Here is a 17,900-nt window from a genome sequence, read left to right on the forward strand (position 1 = left end):
ACCTTCACCCTAGAAGCCTCTCCGGAGCCAGGCGCTGGACCTACCGCGGAGCATGGAGCCCCACTGCCAGCCTAACGTAGCCGCTGCAGACCCCGCCGCTCCGCAGCCTCAGCCTCTGGTTCTCGGACCACGGGGCGGAGTCCGGGGGCGGGGCCGGGCCCGGGGCGTGGCCGCGGCGGGCGGGTGCTCGGGCGGTGCGGAGGGAGGGTGTCGCGCTGAGGGAAGCGGCCCGCGGCGGAGGGAGGGGAGGCCGAGTGCTGGAAGCGGAGCTCCGCGCTGGGACTGGTTCCTTCGCAGCCATTTTCTGTCCAACCAAACAGCCGATTGGAGACGGGAGCCAACCAGGGCTGCATTGGAGGTTTGTGTCTCGCTTCGGCCAATGATCGCTCCTAAACCGACTCCACTTTAGCTCGAATGAAATGTCCGTCTCCTCCCGGCGCCGTCCCCGCCGCCAACGCCGCCGCGGCCGGGGGCACTCGCCTCCCTCCCACCCGCCCGCCCTCTCGCCCGGGCCGGGGCCGGCGCCCGCGAGGCCGCTCCCGCTGCGGGCTGGGCCGGGCCGAGGAGCGGGCGCGGGGCCGCGGCGCGGCTCTTTGTGCGCCGGGCCGAGGGAGCGGCGGGACGCGGGCCAGGCCGCCTCCCGCTCGCCGCCGTTGAGCTCCGGGCCGCGGCCGAGGAGGGGCTGCGGGGCGCCGGCTCCATTTTGTGCGGGGAGCCGGCCGGGGCCCCGGGGACGCGGCCCGAGCCGTGCCCCCTCGCCCTCGGCCGCCGCGCAGGTCCCCGGGGCACCCCCTGCCGCGGGGCCGTGGCGGGGCCCGGCCGCTTTGTCTGCCCGCACACCCCCGGCGGGAGGCGGGCGTTGGGCGCGGGGCCGGGGTCGGCCGGGCGAATCGAGGGATGCGCGCCAGGGGCGCCCGCCCCGCACTCGCGGGACTGACAGGTCGGCCGGACCGGGCCGTGGGGCACCTGCGTGGGGAGGAAGCGAGGTCCCCCGGAGGAAGGAATGGCTTTGGGTTCCCCGCTGTCTGGTTTACACGTAAAGAATGCAGCCGTCTGGCGGCTTGCGGTCCCTGGACTTGCCCCGAAGGTGGGAAGGAAGCCTTAGGGATTGGACTAAGGTTTTAATCATCCGTGGTTGGAGGCGGGAGGATAACCAGGGCCTTAAGAATAATAGTCTCCGAGAACAAAGAATTATAGAGCACCCACAAATCGTAATCTCACCCACAGTACTCTAACGAGATAATTTAAACAAGGTTAGATAGCATGCGACCTTTAAAAAAAAATGGCATCCCACTAACCCGCATGGGTTCCATAGTTGTGAGGTTCGTGCCACAAATCACTGGGGTGGTTTCAGCTCTCTTAGTGTGGAAACTAATCAACATGAAGTGATGAGGTAAACCGATGAATGTCAGTTGCATTAACAAATAAGGATTTTATTTGTTAAGTATTCAAAGTTTAACCGAAATTCCTTAAAAGGCAATTATTCCCTCCCTGCACTGCTCTTGTAGCTTAAATTAAGGATCGCTGTATATTGATGTAAAACTCTGGTTGTTGATGCCGAAGAATGGAGGGTGGAGGAAGGGACTACTGCTTTTCTTGGATACAAATTTGCATTTCTTCAAACATTAAACAGATGTATGCATTCCCTTGAGATTTTTACATACATCATAACCTGCCCTTAAGAAAATATATACCATATGAAGCGATAGTGTTTCTCTTTAATGTACTGCATCTAAATATATACTGAATCAACTATTTGGGTGAGTGAATGTGGTGAGGTGTGACTCCTCCGCACTCCCCCAATCAAGCAAAATACATAAATATATATAGCTTCTATATTTTAAGTGTTCTGAGGGTTTTTTCCCAAAGAAACCCTTAAAAAGTAACATTTCTAGCTACAAAGAAGGACTTTTCTGGGCACTTTTTGAAAGTGGACACCATTTGAAAATAAATTAGAAATGACTTTGAATATTAATATTATAGCCGATGTCAAGCAGTCTTTGCTGCCTGGCCCTTTATAATAGCATTTTAAAAATTGAATTCAGTGGCTACAGTTTTTTTTTCCTGCTGCTTACTAGGTTTCATGTTTGAATGGATTACCAGTATTTATTCTTCCTTTAAAATTAACACTGAAAGGTTGTGTTTTTGTTTTGTCCTTCCCCTTTCTGTCCTCTCATTTAATTGCTTCACTTGAAAAAAGGAAAAGAACAGATGAGAAGTGAAGGTTGTAACATTGCAGTTGATACTAATTTATTCAGCTATTTATGCCTTACAGTGAGACCAAAGTGCTATTTAGATGTAATTTTAGTTCAGAATGGTAGTGCTTCAAAATGAAAAATAAGGGTCTTGATTGTGTTGGGGTTTTACTTTTTATGTTTTCTGGGCAGACTGTATCTTCTTTCTAGTATAATCTGAGACTGTTTACAAGCATCATATTCTGAGATAAATATTTCCCCCTTTTGAGCTACAGAATGCTTAAATCTCACTCTGGACCATTAAGGAAACCATCACCAAAAAAGTTGATGAGTGGTGTATTTGTATCTTGGGTGTCACTATTTTAAGTAATTTAGATGTGTCATTTTCAGTCTCTTGCACATTATATTCTTTGGTCTCTCTCTGGATTTGGTGTATTATGATGCATATTTATGGTGAACATGACTAAACTCAGGGTTATGTTGGAAAAGCAATTTCCCTCTCCATAGAATTAACTTTTTTTGTAAGTTGTCAAAAGTAAATCTTCCAATTCAACAAATATTTTTTGGGGTACCTGCTTTTATATTATTTTATACCATGCATCCATTGATTAAGAACAGTGGATAGAATTATACATGCCCCCTTTAATTTTACTGGAAAGAAAGCTCTACAGGTTATACATGTTTACTACTAATAGATGTTTATCTTTTAGGTTGAAATTGAGCAAAGATTGGACACATTTTTAGAAGTGTTCTTGAGCAACACTGACAACACCATTCTGACAGTATTTCATGACAGTGAGTATGTTTTACCATTTTGGTTGTTAATTAGATTTGGACAGTACTTGGCTAGAAGCAAAATCATAACTGGTTTATATTAGCGATGCCTGATAGAAAGAATGCTTTCAAATCTGGACAGACAGTACCTCTCTGCTCATTCCTGTTGCTTCCTTGTCAGTTATGTGCATATATTAAATGTTTCTCATGGGCCTCCAAGCGCTGTTGAATCTGCAGAGTAGAAAGCCTGTCCCAGCTGTTAAGGGGCTATCTGTGTATCTGGTAGGGCTTTGCTTGGATGGAATCCTTAGGGGACAGTTAAGACGGTGAATGGAAGAGGCTGACTCTAAGTGCAGTAGAGGTGGGAAGGAGGTGCAGTGAGCCTGGGTAGCAAGGAATGTCATGGAGGGAGCCTATAGGCCTCTATCTGAGCATTAAAGTATGGGTGGGATTTGGGTAGGTAGAGGTTACCACTGAAAGCAAAAGCTGGAGGCAGGAATGTGTGAGTAACTTCTGTTGAGGGGATGGGGAGTAGAGGTGCGTGGTTTAAGTGGAGATTTCACTGGATAATGTAGTAACAGATACCGCTTGGCCCATCTGCATAGTTAGTTCTGGCTCTGCTACTGCTGTGTATACTGATGTGACCCTGGGCATCATAACTCCTTAGAGCTGTGTGCTTGCTTCACTCCTAAAATGAAAAACTACATTTGATGATCCCAAAATAAGGTACATTATAGCACTAAGATTTTTATTAGCCTTGAAGATGGAGAAGAATATGAAACAAGTTGAATTAGATTATGTGGGGGATCTGGTCACGTAAAGCCATAAAAGTGAGGCCTTGATTTGATGTAGGAGGCCATTAGTCACCTTTAGGAATAGGTTCAAGAGTTATAGAAACAGTGTTGCAGTGAGATTAGTCATCAAACAGTGTGTTCAGGTGGGTTAGTTACTTCCAGTAATTGACTGGAAGTAGGAAAGGGAAGGCATATCCAGGAGATATTCTGAAGGATATAACAGGTCAGGTAGACCTTAAAGGAATTAGAAGAATTTAAGATGATGCTGGTGTATTTAGCCTGGCAGAGTGGTAGAAGGGTAGTATTATTCTTAATAGAATTGCCGCAGTTGGAAAGGAAGGTGAGTTTCATTTCCTAATTTCTTAAATTTACAGGGATGGATATTAGACGTGTTGTACAGGGATGGGTTGCTTGAGTGGCAGGCAAGATCTTGGTTGTAGGTTTGGGATTTATGAGCACAGAAGTGATATTTAGTGAGTTCATTGAGGGAGTAAGGGAAGAAAGAGAACATGATAACCTTGGGTGAAACAGTTGAAGAAGGGGGGAATAAACCAGGAAAAAATACTGCCGTGGATATCAAGAGAGGAGAGAATTCCAGGCATAGATTTGGGGCCAGTAGTAGGCAGCACTGCAAAGAACAGTTGATGGGTGGCAGCCTTTAAGAGTGGTTCAGCTACTGTGTTGGGGATAAAAAGCACCTGTCAGGGAGATGAAATAGGAATGTAGAGGTGCGGGTGGCGCCTGTGGCTCAAAGGGGTAGGGCACCAGCCCCATATGCCGGAGGTGGTGGGTTCAAACCCAGCCCTTGCCAAAAACTGCAAAAAAAAAAGGAATGTAGAGGTGTATAATGACTGTCAGGGTGAGGATGGTAGCTAGACAAGGATGGGGCGGAATTAATATTTTATGTATCTTCATGTATATCTGAGGGAGGGAAACTAAGCATGTTTAAGGAAAAGTAAAGAGGCTAGGAAGGAGGAGTGAAGATCAATTAGGAGGAATCCTTGTCTAATTTCTTATCCTCAAAGAGGTAAAAGAAATGTGATCCAGCAAAAAGTAAAAGGGTAAATTACGAGAGAAAGAAAACTCTTTCACAAGAATGAAGACTGTATTTGAAGGGATAGTAATAACATTAGGTTACATTTATTGAATTCTACTGTGTATCCTACACTTTACTAGGTGCTTTTTATATAATAACATTCCAGAGCAACCCCATTTTAAAAATGAAGAAAAGAGGATGGTAAGTAACCTGTTCAAAGTAACCTGTTCAAAGATACAGCTAGTAAATGTGGTACCAAGCTTCAAACCCAGGCAGTCATTCCCAAGAACCTGTGCTCCTAACCACTGTCCAGAGTGTGTTTCTTAACTATTTCACAAATACTGTCTTTGTATGAGAAGCTTCTTTTCAACATGTAACCAATTGACTTAGACTCTAATGCGGGCAAATTAAAGATTTAGGCCAGAGGGTCTCAACCTGTAGGTCGTGACCCCTTTGTAACAATGAAAATACATTGCGACATTGGGAGGGTTGAGAACCACTGATTTAGGCTTATATAGGAAAAACTGTTGGGAATGAATACTGCAAATTACTTGGCATCTGAGACTTTGGATTTAATCCCCTTTACTGTGTCTCCTTGGGCAAATCATTAATTTCATATACTTCAATTTTCTCACCTGCTTCACAGGGTTGTGAGCATTGCGTGAGTTATTTATTTATTCATTTATTTAGAGTCAAGAGTCTCATTCTGTCGCCCTGTATAGAGTGCTGTGGTGTCATAGCTCACAGCAACCTCAAACTCTTATGCTCAAGTGATCCTCCCATCTCAGCCTCCCAGGTAGCCGGAAGTATAGGTACTTGCCACAGTTTTTCTGTGTGTAGGGACAGGGGTCCCGCTTGGCTTTGCTCGGGCTGGTCTTGAACTCCTGAGCTCAGGCAATCTGCCTGTCTCAGCCTGTCAGTGCTAAAATTATAGGCGTGAGCCACTGCATCTGGCCTACATGAGGTATTTAGAAAATTTTCAATAAAAGTAAACATTAAAGAGAACACTTAATCATATTTGTACAATAGGTTATTAACATAATTTAAACACTGCTACCTAAGAATAAAAATTTATCAGCTTAGCCAGCTGACCATTTACTTCATATAATATTTTAGAGAACAGTACTGTCAGTTCAACTAAATAATTCAGATAGTCACTGAAGTTAATTTTATGGTATATGGCTACTCTTTGTCCATATTTATTGATTCCCTTGGATCTAAGGGTTTATCATTTTACCCATTGTCTTGTCGTTATCCTAATGCTCTTCCTCCTTCTTCCTTGCCCATAAAATGTAACCCTTCAGCCTTTCTTTTGTCATGCCAGGCCTGTAAGTGCCACACCTGGACGTAGGGGTGCCATCAGCTAGACTCTGCTCTGCCCAGGGCTTCTTTCCTCTCCGGTTCTCTGCAGTGACAGCCGTCTCTTTCCAGCCTTCTTTTCAGTTACTCACTGGGTCCTGATGGTGTTACTGACCACAAAGCTCTCCACTTGCTCTGTCTCTCTACATCTCCAGCACTGTCACCCTGGACCTGATGCTGGAGTGATGATTGTGCTTCAGTTCCTGCCCTAACTGCAGCAGTATAGTCCTCACTCGTCCTCTGCTCTGTTCCTGCTCCCTTCTAGCCCATTTTCCATAGTTGAACAATAGTCAGAATGATCTTCTAAAAAAGATCTTCTGCTTAAAATTCCTCTTTGGTTTGCTCTTGTTTATAAGACACTGCTTGATCTAGCCCCTACTTAGCTTCTTCCAATCCACCAGTACTGTATTGTTTTTCTCGGCCTAGAACATTCTTTTCCCACCTTTTTTTGCACCACTGATTTCTGTTATTCTGTCTCATTATGTCATTTCCTAAGACAGCCTCCCTTGACCCTCTAGACTAGTGAAGTCCCTTTTAGAATAAGCTCACATAGCATGTAACAAAACATCTTGATTTTTCTTAATACTTGGCAGTAGCAATGAGTTAATTATTTGTAATTATTTAATAGCCATATACACTAAACATGTATTGAGTGCTCCCATTGTACACTACTGTCCATCTGGATTATCTCTTAACCTTTATAACTGCTCTTATACAGGAGCCCTGTCCTCATCCAACTTGCTCAAGGTGTCATGGTCAGTAAGTAGTAGGGAATTCAAACTAAGGGATTCAATTCCAGAGCCTGCGCCCTGGAAGAACTAAGAGGCTATGCTCCCCAGCCCCTCAGCCTGCCCCCTTAGGTTACATAACATTTGTCTTCACAGACCTCGTGTGTGCTTTGACAGCTGTGTGACCAGCACACAGCATGGCCATGATAAATATTAATTATTCCCTCAGTAAATATTTGTTGGCTGGCTTACTTACAATCTGCGATCTAGTTTGTAAATTTTTATAGGCGGTTTTACATCTAGGGTGTATCTAGCAAGTTTTTTTCTGTCATTCCTTATAGGTAGGAGAGTAGGCTTCTTTATTGAGTGACAGGTTCTAAGTGCCATGGAACTTCAAAGAAGGGAACATTAGTTTTTAGATTGCAGAATGAGATATATCAGAAAGATTCTAGAAAGATACAGGACACTGGGATGAAAATCCAGAATGGGATTTTAGTGGTAGAAAGGGGAGAGGAAGACAGACGGTGTGAAATGACACGTGCTCACACTTCAGAAACCAGAGACACATGCAGTTAGATGATGTGCAGGCCCTCTTTAAGGACGTGCCAAACACTGTCCTCAGGGGCTTTGTGGTCTTTATTTAATTCCAGCAACTCTATGAAATAATTTTATCTTCATATTTATGAGACTGAGGTTTAGAGAGGTTAATGCTCTTAGTCCAGATGGTAATCCTCCTGCTAATTCCAGTGCATGACAAGAGACTATGATTTAAACTTTTTGCCTTTAATACTTCTGTGTTATATTTAGAAATTAATTCATCTCCCAGACCCACCTGGTTATTTGAACAGTGTCCTGCTCATCAGCTAATTTTAAAAGACTTGGTATCCTGTGGACATTTCATTTAGAAATAAATTTCTGTTAGTGCCTCCCCTCTCAACCCCGAAAAAGCTTTGTTTCCATTTGTAGGTTTGGAAACAACCAGCTTGGTCCTGCTCCTGCACCTGGATCTTCCTTAGGTCATTGTAACAAGCAGTCACCTCCCAGCTGTCCTAATTGATCATTCTTTCATGGCTGGTAAATTCATCATTGTGCCCATTAACGGCTAATCTCCTGGTATCTTGTTAGTATTTTAGGATCAAATAGCATTTCATATTTGGGCAGTGTTTCATGTTCATTTATGTTAGTTTAACATGAGAAAGAGGTGGTGTTATTTGCATTTTACACAGAAATGACTGGCAGAGATGCATGTTTTCAAGGGATAAGGAAGAGTCAGGATCAGGTTACTGACTTTGTTGTTTACCTCTATAGGCTACTTAAAAGTAACAAATATCCTGTGCTTTCACAGACTATTAAAGGTATATGAATTTTGTTTTCTACCTCCATTAAAACAATTATAAGTTATGGAAATGTATCCTTACCTACAGTTAAATTAGACACAGTAGTCAACAGATACAGGAAAGAAATGCCATGTTATTGAAGACTTGGAAACTATCCCAGTATTTGAATGTGAGATAAAAATCCAACATGGGGAAGAACATGTTATACAAGGACTAAATTTTTGCAATTAATAACATTAGGTTTGTGTGAGTCTTGCATTTTAATAAAGGATCAAGTGCCTCTTCGTTCAGCATGAAAGTATGTATGAATCATGCTTAATTTTTTCTATAATTTTTATCCAGATAATTTTTTTTTTTTTTTTGAGACAGAGTCTCTCTGTCGCCCTGGGTAGAGTGCCATGGTGTCATAGCTAACAGCAACTTCAAACTCTTGCCTTGGGCTTAAATAATCCTCTTGCCTTAACCTCCTGAGTAGCTGGTACTACAGACTACAGGTGCCTGCCACAATACAATGCCTGGCTAGTTTTTCTGTTTTTAATAGAGACTGAGGGGAGGGTCTCACTTTTGCTTAGGCTGTGCATTTAAAATTTTTAATGCACAGATAGTCCCTGTTGTTTTGAAGAGTCATATTTGCAAAGCAGAAAGCATTCCAGGATCTGCTTTATTGGTGAAACTGAATGGAACCAATTTAGTTTTTTCTAAATTTTCCCTCAAAATTACTTTAGTTCTAAGCAAAATGAATTGGGCAGACTTCTTTGAAAATAGTCATTTTAATTCTGTTGTCTGTGGTTAGAATTTTCCTATCTTTATATGCAGATCCTCAATCTCCCTGGCCCCCCATTTTTCTTTAAAGAATCTAAAAGTTTGAGGGGTAGGGGGGAGAGAAAATTAGCCTTTGATTAGAATCAGAGGAGTGAGCCCATTCAAAACACAAGCATGTACTTTGGGTTGCATGGGTACACAATTGTATGGGGATCTGCAAACTGCTTCTTACACCAAGCAACAGTTTGAACAGAGACATCATCTATTTTGGAACTAATATGAGATAGCAAAGGAAATTTGATTAGAAGCAAAAGAGTTTGTATAGGAAAATCAGGCTTTAGTTGGAGAGCTGAAAGCGATGAGTATAAGTGATTTTCATTTGACTTCTAAGCTGATTTTTTTATTTTTTTAGAGAAAGGGTCTTGCTGTGTTGCCCAGGCCTGTCTCAGACCGCTGAGTTCAAGTGATTCTCCTGACTCAGCCTCCCAAGTAGCTGGGAGGCACATGCCATTGTACCTGAGTTAACTAAGTGATTTTGGCTTTGTCATTCTAGGGATAAATTTGGTTGTAAGGCAGCATTGCTTGTTTGTACTTTATTTGAAGATTACGCAGCCCGAAAGGCATATGTTTTAAATTCACTTCCTTATTTTGTTTCCCTGTTGTTCTTATGCTTTGCACTTATGGAAGATGGATAAGGAAATCTTGAATAGTTGGCAAATTATGGAAAAGTTTCCAAATCAAGAAATATAAATGTTTTCTTTTAGTAGGCTAAGGCTATGAGAAATGTAATTGACTCATCCCCTGACAGTTTGTGAGCATTGAATCTATTATTTGTAAGTACAACTTTTATTGAAGAGTACCAAACAGCTGTTTTTTCTTACAGATGGATGGTGACAGTTCTACAACAGATGCTTCTCAACTAGGAATCTCTGCAGATTATATTGGAGGAAGTCATTACGTTATACAGCCTCATGATGGTAAGAAGGCCACAGTTAGAACCAAATTCACAAGTAGAAAACAAGTAAGAAAGTGAAAACTTTATTAATACAGTGTTCCAGGTTACTTTTGTCTTCATAGAATTTGTCAGCAATTTTGTGACAAAGTTTAGTAAAAATGTCTAAAAAAGCATACCATGTCACTTTTATTAGAAATAGTATTCAAAAGAACGGCGACTCCTAGAAAAGAACTTGACTATAAAGTATGTTTTTTAAAAATTTGCAGTTTCTTTTAAAATTTGTTACCGATTTCCTATTTAAGTACTAAATATGAGAATGTCTTTATCAGTTGATACAATAAATAAAATAGTTCTTTAGAGGGTGAGTTAAATAGCTAGGTGTTACATTTCTCATACCTATGTACAGAATTAATTTTGTTTTTCATTTGGTATTAATTTTGAACTATTTCGGGTATTAGAATGGCAGTATTGTGTTGGCCTATCAGAAATAAGTTATTTTTGTGGCATTTTGATGTGTAAAATCTAGAAAATTGAGTTATATTTTTTAGAAGGCAACTGAGGGGGGATTAATTATTTAATCCTAAAATGATATTCAAGTAAATTAGTTTTGATAACATCATTTTAAACAAATAAAAATGTAAATTGAGTCAATTTAAGTGCCTTGCCTATTTATTTTGTATTTATAAAGTGGGAAGTTGACTGATAAAATAACTGCATTTAGTCATAAAAGGAAGTTATTGATACTTCACACGCTTCAGTTATATCTAAATAAAATTTGAAAATTCACTTTTTGTAACAATAGTTGTATTTCTGCTATAGCTTTGTCTAAAAACTAGTTACTATATAAGTAATCCAACTAGGTCAGTAATATTCCAGTTTTTCCATTCTGTATAGAAATTTATATAAATAAGTTTATATAAATCTTTTCAAGTTTTCTGTTTTTACATGCACAAGTTGATATAGACTTGGCTTTGGATAAACATACAACCTCTTAATCTAGCAATATGCCAGGAATCATTGGTTGCCATCTGTAAGTAAGTTTTATAGCTGAGTCATGCAATAAACACTTGTGAACACCTGCTCTGTGGAAGGTGCTATCCCTAGAGCTGATTGGGAGCATCAAGTAGCAAAAATCTAATAGGGGAAATGAGAATTAACAAAAGTCATAAGATGTGTCAGAGCCAAGGCAGAGAGAAGCTCTTGTAGTACCCTGTTTCCCCAAAAATAAGACATCCTCCGAAAATAAGGCCTACTTACAGAAAATATAAGACCTAGCGCATCTTTGGGAGCACACCTTAAAATAAGACGCTGTCTTATTTTCGGGGAAACGGAATTTTAGGAAAGGAAAGGTCACTTTTGAAGGTACTCTGGAGATTTTTATCTAAGCTTTTTGGAGAATGGATAGGTAGGATTTTAGAAGGCATAATTGAAGATAAAAGAATACTAGACAGTGAATTTGAAATTAATGAGTAAGTTTAGTTCTGGCCCTGTGAAAATTGTGAAAAGAATTTTTATCTTAATCCCTAAGAAGGATTAGAAGGGAACCAGAAGGGTTGTTAATTCTAGATCATTTTGGGTAGTCTTTTCTATCTTGAAATAAAAATCACGAGAATCTTTAAACCTGAATACTTTTATTTCTTTAGATACTGAGGACAGCATGAATGATCATGAAGACACAAATGGTTCAAAAGAAAGTTTCAGAGAACAAGATATATACCTTCCGATCGCAAATGTGGCTAGGATAATGAAAAATGCCATACCTCAAACGGGAAAGGTAACATAGAGGGGAGACATCTAGATTTTTTGGTGCGGAAATGTAAAACTGTGTGAATACACATGGTTTCTGTCATTCAGCCTTTCAGTAAATCAAGTATTTCTTTTCATTTCTATGTATACAATGACTGAATAGTGTTTCATTTTCAGTTCTTTCCTGTCCCCGTCCTCTATTTATCAGAAGCCCATAAAATAGAATTAAGAATCTTTTTAAAAGTAGGTACATCATCAGAACGATGAAGTTTGGGCATACGAAGTTGTAATTTCTATAATGTTGAGGCAAATTTAAGTCATTGGACTGCTACAGGTGTGGTAAGGATTTTCAAAAAAAAAAAAATCTTGCTGTTTGGAAATAGCTATTTTTACATAATAAATAGTAATACATATTTCAACTGGTCTGAATTTTTTTTTTTTAGGTAGCTTTGTCTTCTTAGAACAACTTTTGAAAACTACTTGTCACTACTCCATTACTTGGTCTGAATTAAAATTCACACCTTTTAATTTTATATGGCATAGTGTTCTCTCTGTTATTATAGCCACAAAAGTACTGATGAAAGTAACAAGGCTTGCAGATCAAGATACTATTAAAATACAACACTAAGCCTGAAGTTCCAATTTGAAAAACCTTCCTCATGTTTTAAGGGGAAAAAGTACAATTGCTGATTATTTCTTTACATAGGCTAAGGCCTGCACTACCCCATTCTGTAGCCTCTAGGCACATGTGCTGTAGATACTCGACACGTGGCTGGTGTGAGCTGAGATGTACTGTAAATATAAAACACTAGATTTTGAAGGTTTAGTACAAAGAAAAGAATTCAAGTATCTCATTTTAAACTTAATTCTGTGTTTAAATGATAATGGATATATTTGATTTAGTAGAATGTATTATTAAAATTAATTTTACTTGTTTCTTTTTTCTAACATGGCTCCTAGAAAATGTAAACTATATGTGTGGTTCACAGTATACTTTGTGGCTTGACTGCATTTATGCCACTCTTACTTACTTCCTACAGTGTGTAAACTAGATCGTGGGACTTGATTAGGGAGAGTTTTCATTTTGTCTGTGGTGGCAGGAATGTCTAGTGATTGCTCTTTCATATTGAAATTATATTCATTTCTGTGAATAGTTGTCAAGGCTTCTCTCTCATGCGTTCAGTTTTATTCCGACTCTGAGAGCTGGAATTTTGATAGTAAACATTGTGTTAATGTTATTAGCATACATTGCGGAGATTAAAGATTAACAGCCACAAACTGAAAGATGTGTTCTTCTGAATAGCCTTTTATTTGTGCAGGTTGTTAGGAAGGTGATGGCTATATTCACTGCAAATTTACTATTTGCCTGTGGTTTTACTCTCCAGATTGCAAAAGATGCCAAAGAATGTGTTCAAGAGTGTGTGAGTGAGTTCATCAGCTTTATAACATCGGAAGCAAGTGAAAGATGCCATCAAGAGAAACGGAAAACAATCAATGGGGAGGATATTCTCTTTGCCATGTCTACCTTAGGCTTCGACAGTTATGTGGAACCTCTGAAATTATACCTTCAGAAATTCAGAGAGGTAAATAAAAGGTCTACCATTATGCTTTTAAGAAAATAAGATCTACTGTTCACTTTAACTTTTTAAATATATTATTTAAAAAATTCATTTTGTTGTGAATAATGCCACATTTCTCAGAAGAATTTAATTACTTACACTGCTTAGTTTGTCCTTCCTTTCTTCCTTTGCTTTTTACTAACTTAGAACTATGCAGCATAGTTATGTAATGCTTAAGAGCATGAACTCTGACCCTGGAGCTGACTCTCACTCCTACTACATGCAGACTCTGTGACCTTGAGCAGATTGTTTAAGTGCTTTAGACCTTGGTTTCTTTTTCTTTTTTTTTTTTTTTTTTTTGCAGTTTTTGGCCGGGGCTGGGTTTGAACTTGCCACCTCTGGCATATGGGGCCAGTGCCCCACCCCTTTGAGCCACGGGGGCTGCCCTAGACCTTGGTTTCTTCATCCCTAAAGTGAGGCCATTAGTACCTATGTCACAGAATTGAGAGTACTAAGTAAATAATGTTCACTCAACAATGTTACTAATTGCTGTTACTGTTGTTTAAAAGAGGTAGCATGGCTAACCTTGGGGCTTTTGAGATAATAAAAAGAAGTTATAACTATATCCTTTTCTTATTATTGAATTTTTCTGCACTTCCTATTAGGTTTATCTTTACCTATGACTATGAACTTTGCGAAAATGAATTGAGATCCGCATATTTACTTTCATTCTCCAGCTTGGGTGTCAGAGTCACATTGCTTTCAGAATATATTCTTAATATCTTCAGTGTTAGAATCTCATTAAATTAGTGATACCTGTATGGAATAATTGAAGTAGGAAGAGATGTGTAAATTGTTCACACTTCCAAATTTTCAGTATCATAGAACTTAGAGTGGACAGAACCTTAGGGGTAATTAGTTCAAATTGTAATTTAAAACTCTCAACCTGCTGCTACAATTCCGCTCAGTTGGCCAAGAGCCAATATATATACTTTGTTGTTGACTTGAATCACTTGTAGGAAATTCATAAGCTGAATATTCACAGTATTTTTCAGGCTTCTTCATTTGTAAGTAGAGTTCTCATAGCCCTTTAATGGGGTATGGAGTAAGAAAAATTTATTTTTATCATAAATACGTTAGGTTTTCTAGGTCATTACTAACACTGTCTTATAATGATTACTGCTTATATAAAAAGCATTTTGAAAGCTTTGCCAAATGCAATTAACCAGAAGTGTTAATAAATACTTTGTTTTAGTGTTTATAATAATAGAAGCTCCTAATTTTAGGCAATAAGTAATTAAGTATTCTCATTTGGAAGACAATTTCATTTGAATATCAACGATTTTGGGGTCTTTTATATTTGTTTTTTGTTTTGTTTTTCTTCCCCAGGCTATGAAAGGAGAGAAGGGAATTGGTGGAGCAGTTACAGCTACGGATGGACTAAGTGAAGAACTCACAGAAGAGGCATTTAGTATGTACACAATTTGTATGGATTGTTAGCAGTGATTCACACTCAATGTCTGTAGTGGTATTTTTGGAATATCAGCACTTTAGTCTTTGACATAGCACTATTTTATTTTATTATTTTATTTTAATTTAATTTTTTTGAGACAGTCTTGCTCTGTCACTCTGGGTACAGTACAGTGGTATGATCATATGATGATAGTTCACTGCAACCTCAAACTCCTAAACTCAAGCAATTGATCCTCCTGCCTCAGCCTCCCAGGGTGCTAGAATTACAGGCGGGAGCCACCATACCCAGCCTGACATAGCATTTGCAGGGTAACTTCTGTTAAGTTGGCCATCCAAGGGACTGTAACAAACAGGTCAACATACAGAGGTGGTCAACATAAGGAACTAGGCCCACTGTGCTGATACATACATGTGGAGCATGTCCAGTCTTTGAAAATTAGGTTAATTTAGGGAAGTGGTCAATTATGGAAGTTCAGCAGTATTTTGAAATAGTTCTTATTCGTTCACACCCTTATATATGAAGTCAGTGAAAAGTATAAAACATTTTAATTCCACAGACATTATAACCTTTCACAAATAATTCTAATTTCCATAGCTCCTACTTTCTGGTGAAGATTCACGTGAGATAGGAGGAACATTGAGAATTGTAGTTTGTAATATAAAATCTTGTAATTTAAATAAATTTGAACTCAAGGTTTCTTTTTTTGCAGCTTTATACACAAGCAATTAGCTGAAGTACACTTTACAGATATTGAAGATTCAGAAGGTTGGAAAATGTAATCTAAAAAATGTGTTTAGAGAACTTTTTAAAAAATGGAAAGTAGGAGGTTGTGATTTTTGCCCAAGTTTCATATTATTAATAAGTAGCAGACTTATAATGAAATCTCATTGTAATGTAATAGCACAATGTTAAGGTCCAGCCCAAGAAAGTAGATGTAGGTCTTTTTCTTGCTTTAACTTTGTTTTGTCTTTAGCTAACCAGTTACCAGCTGGCTTAATAGCCACAGATGGTCAGCAACAAAATGTTATGGTTTACACAACATCATATCAACAGGTACTGTATCATCTTTGTATTTTAAACTGTTTTAAAAATTTATTATATCCAGTGATTTTTATCACAGGTAGTTATGAGATCTGACAATTAAGTTTGCAGACTTATCCTAGAATAAGTGCTACATATCTCATTTCTGAATATTACTATGGTCACCTTCAAAGTACTCCCCTTGCAAAGCTATGCACTGATGCCAACACCTAGCCTACCCTTCAAAGCAGTTTTGGAACTCTTTGTCTGGAATGACCATCAAAGCTGTTGTCAAACAGCACAGAAAAACAGCAATAATGACTACCCCTCAGCAAGACACCACCACGTGTGGACACAAAACGCAGTTGTAAGACACTGATATATCAAAGTTATGAAAACTTAACGAGTTGTTTGTACAGTGCTGCCAACGTAGGTGCACGTGGCAAGTTCATGAACTTAATTGTAAGACCTCGTAGGATGACAGCTCTGATGGGTGATTTCAGAAAAAGAGTTCCAAAATTGTTTTGAAGGGTGGACTAGGTGCCAGCACTGGTGCATAGCTTCCCAAGGGGAGTACTTTAAATGTTACTGTAGTATATTCAGCAGTGAGGTTATGTAGCACTTTTTGTAGGATAAGTTTGCAAATTTAGTCGTCAGACCTCATAATTTCAACACATCATTATTAAGGACCTGATAAGATTATTAAAAATTGTATTTTCTCAAAATACTATATAACTGTATATAGTAGTCTTTTCATTGTTAAACTTATATACACGTTAATACTACGTAAAGGGTGGTAGAAAAATTGACATTCTTAAAAAGTAGCTCCTTGGGTAGAGGGATTGGAGCTCTGCAAGGGGAAGCAGGGTTACTCTTCGTCTTTTGTTTTTATTCAGTGAATGTTTATAACCTGCATATGTTACTTTTAACCAATTTTTTTCTTTAATTCTCCATTTTAATTTTCTAACCTTAGATTTCTGGTGTTCAACAAATTCAATTTTCATGATCTGAAGAAATGGAATGGAAAATGTAGAGGAGCGAGAATCTGTGATTCTGGAGCAGAGACATCAGAAGGAAAAGAAAAGATGTCTCTTTGTACATTAATAGCTGTAATGTAGCTTCCTGATGCTTGACTAATTGAGGTGTTAATTCTGACTTGAGAATCTTTTTCATGAATAATTTTAAAGAAAAAATTGGATTTTAAAGGTATTAAAATATTTTTGTTTTATACAAGAGTTTGTTGCTCTGTATGACTCCTGTATGCATTGTATATTGCAATTTATTACTGTCAGAGATTTGTAGACAGTTTCTTATTTTCATATTGAATCATGTTACTTTTGTAATTCAAGTAAGCAGCTGGGTTAATTCATGATGTTTGCCCTTTTAATAAAATATAAGGGTAGAGTTCATTTTGAATGCAAGTTGCCTTTATTAAAAATTTGAGTCTGTCTTGGTTATGTATCTTGCATGATAATCTAACTAGGGTTTTAGGATTTGCCATATTTATTAAAAATTTTTTTCAGTAAAACATTAATAGCTTAAGCAGCACCATTTAAAAAAATGTAATAAGTGTGAATGCAGAAGCAAATATTGTCTACCCTATTAAACTTGGTGCCCATTAACAGTGTTTACACTGTCCATTGTGCCTGTTAATGTAGTTTTAGTTATTGGAGCTTTTGTTAAGACTAGATTTGTTTTTGAGTTACATTATTAATGAGTGTTGGAATTCACTTAGATTCAGTGTACTCTCAGTGCTCTTGAAATGGTGCCCTTTTCATTTGGCATATGATTTTTTTCAAAACATGTCTCAAGTACTATAGTATCCTCTTTCAGGAGAGAATTTTATAGTCTGATAGTAAATGTCCTCATTTTACCTTTTTAATTGAAATGTTAAGTTTCCTATTTAACTATAGGAGTCAAGAGACATTGGACATCCTCGTGTGTCAGACCTTGGGATGGATGAGTGAATGAGATTCAGGACAGAGTGAGTGCTTGGAACGGGCTAACACAGAAGCCCCTACTCTTAGTGTGCTGTCTTGATCTTTGCAATAAACTAAATTTAGATAATGTATTTTGTATAATTTAGTAATATGTACTTGGGTTGCTTCTTTTTGAAAGTGAAAATGTGTATTTTCTTGTCTATGCTTTTTGGTTTTAATTA

At 38.8% G+C, this 17,900-nt stretch overlaps 1 protein-coding gene across 4 annotated transcripts; it reads left to right on the top strand.

The window, feature by feature from the left end:
* Positions 1 to 244: 244 nt before the first annotated feature.
* On the top strand, positions 245 to 17,269 carry NFYB (nuclear transcription factor Y subunit beta). 4 transcript variants are annotated; one of them, XM_053585167.1, is made up of 8 exons: positions 245 to 358; positions 2,906 to 2,990; positions 9,869 to 9,962; positions 11,584 to 11,714; positions 13,072 to 13,269; positions 14,635 to 14,716; positions 15,693 to 15,772; positions 16,713 to 17,269. In XM_053585167.1, exons 2-8 carry the CDS (start codon positions 2,985 to 2,987, stop codon positions 16,743 to 16,745), a joined length of 624 nt encoding a protein of 207 aa, XP_053441142.1. In that variant the 5' UTR covers positions 245 to 358; positions 2,906 to 2,984; the 3' UTR covers positions 16,746 to 17,269. The 4 variants fall into 4 exon arrangements, with proteins under 4 accessions (XP_053441142.1, XP_053441144.1, XP_053441141.1 ...); XM_053585166.1 differs by lacking the exon at positions 245 to 358 and adding an exon at positions 955 to 1,087; XM_053585168.1 differs by lacking the exon at positions 245 to 358 and adding an exon at positions 1,097 to 1,253.
* Positions 17,270 to 17,900: the final 631 nt, after the last annotated feature.

Source organism: Nycticebus coucang, chromosome 3 (genome assembly GCF_027406575.1).
Source record: "Nycticebus coucang isolate mNycCou1 chromosome 3, mNycCou1.pri, whole genome shotgun sequence".
NCBI classification, from domain to species: domain Eukaryota; kingdom Metazoa; phylum Chordata; class Mammalia; order Primates; family Lorisidae; genus Nycticebus; species Nycticebus coucang.

What these genes read in the sequence shown, in the direction of transcription:
- NFYB (XM_053585167.1), top strand. An exon ending in CGTTATACAGCCTCATGATG is followed by an intron (nt 9,963 to 11,583) that starts GTAAGAAGGCCA and finishes TTATTTCTTTAG; the next exon opens with ATACTGAGGACAGCATGAAT. An exon ending in ACTCACAGAAGAGGCATTTA is followed by an intron (nt 14,717 to 15,692) that starts GTATGTACACAA and finishes TTTTGTCTTTAG; the next exon opens with CTAACCAGTTACCAGCTGGC.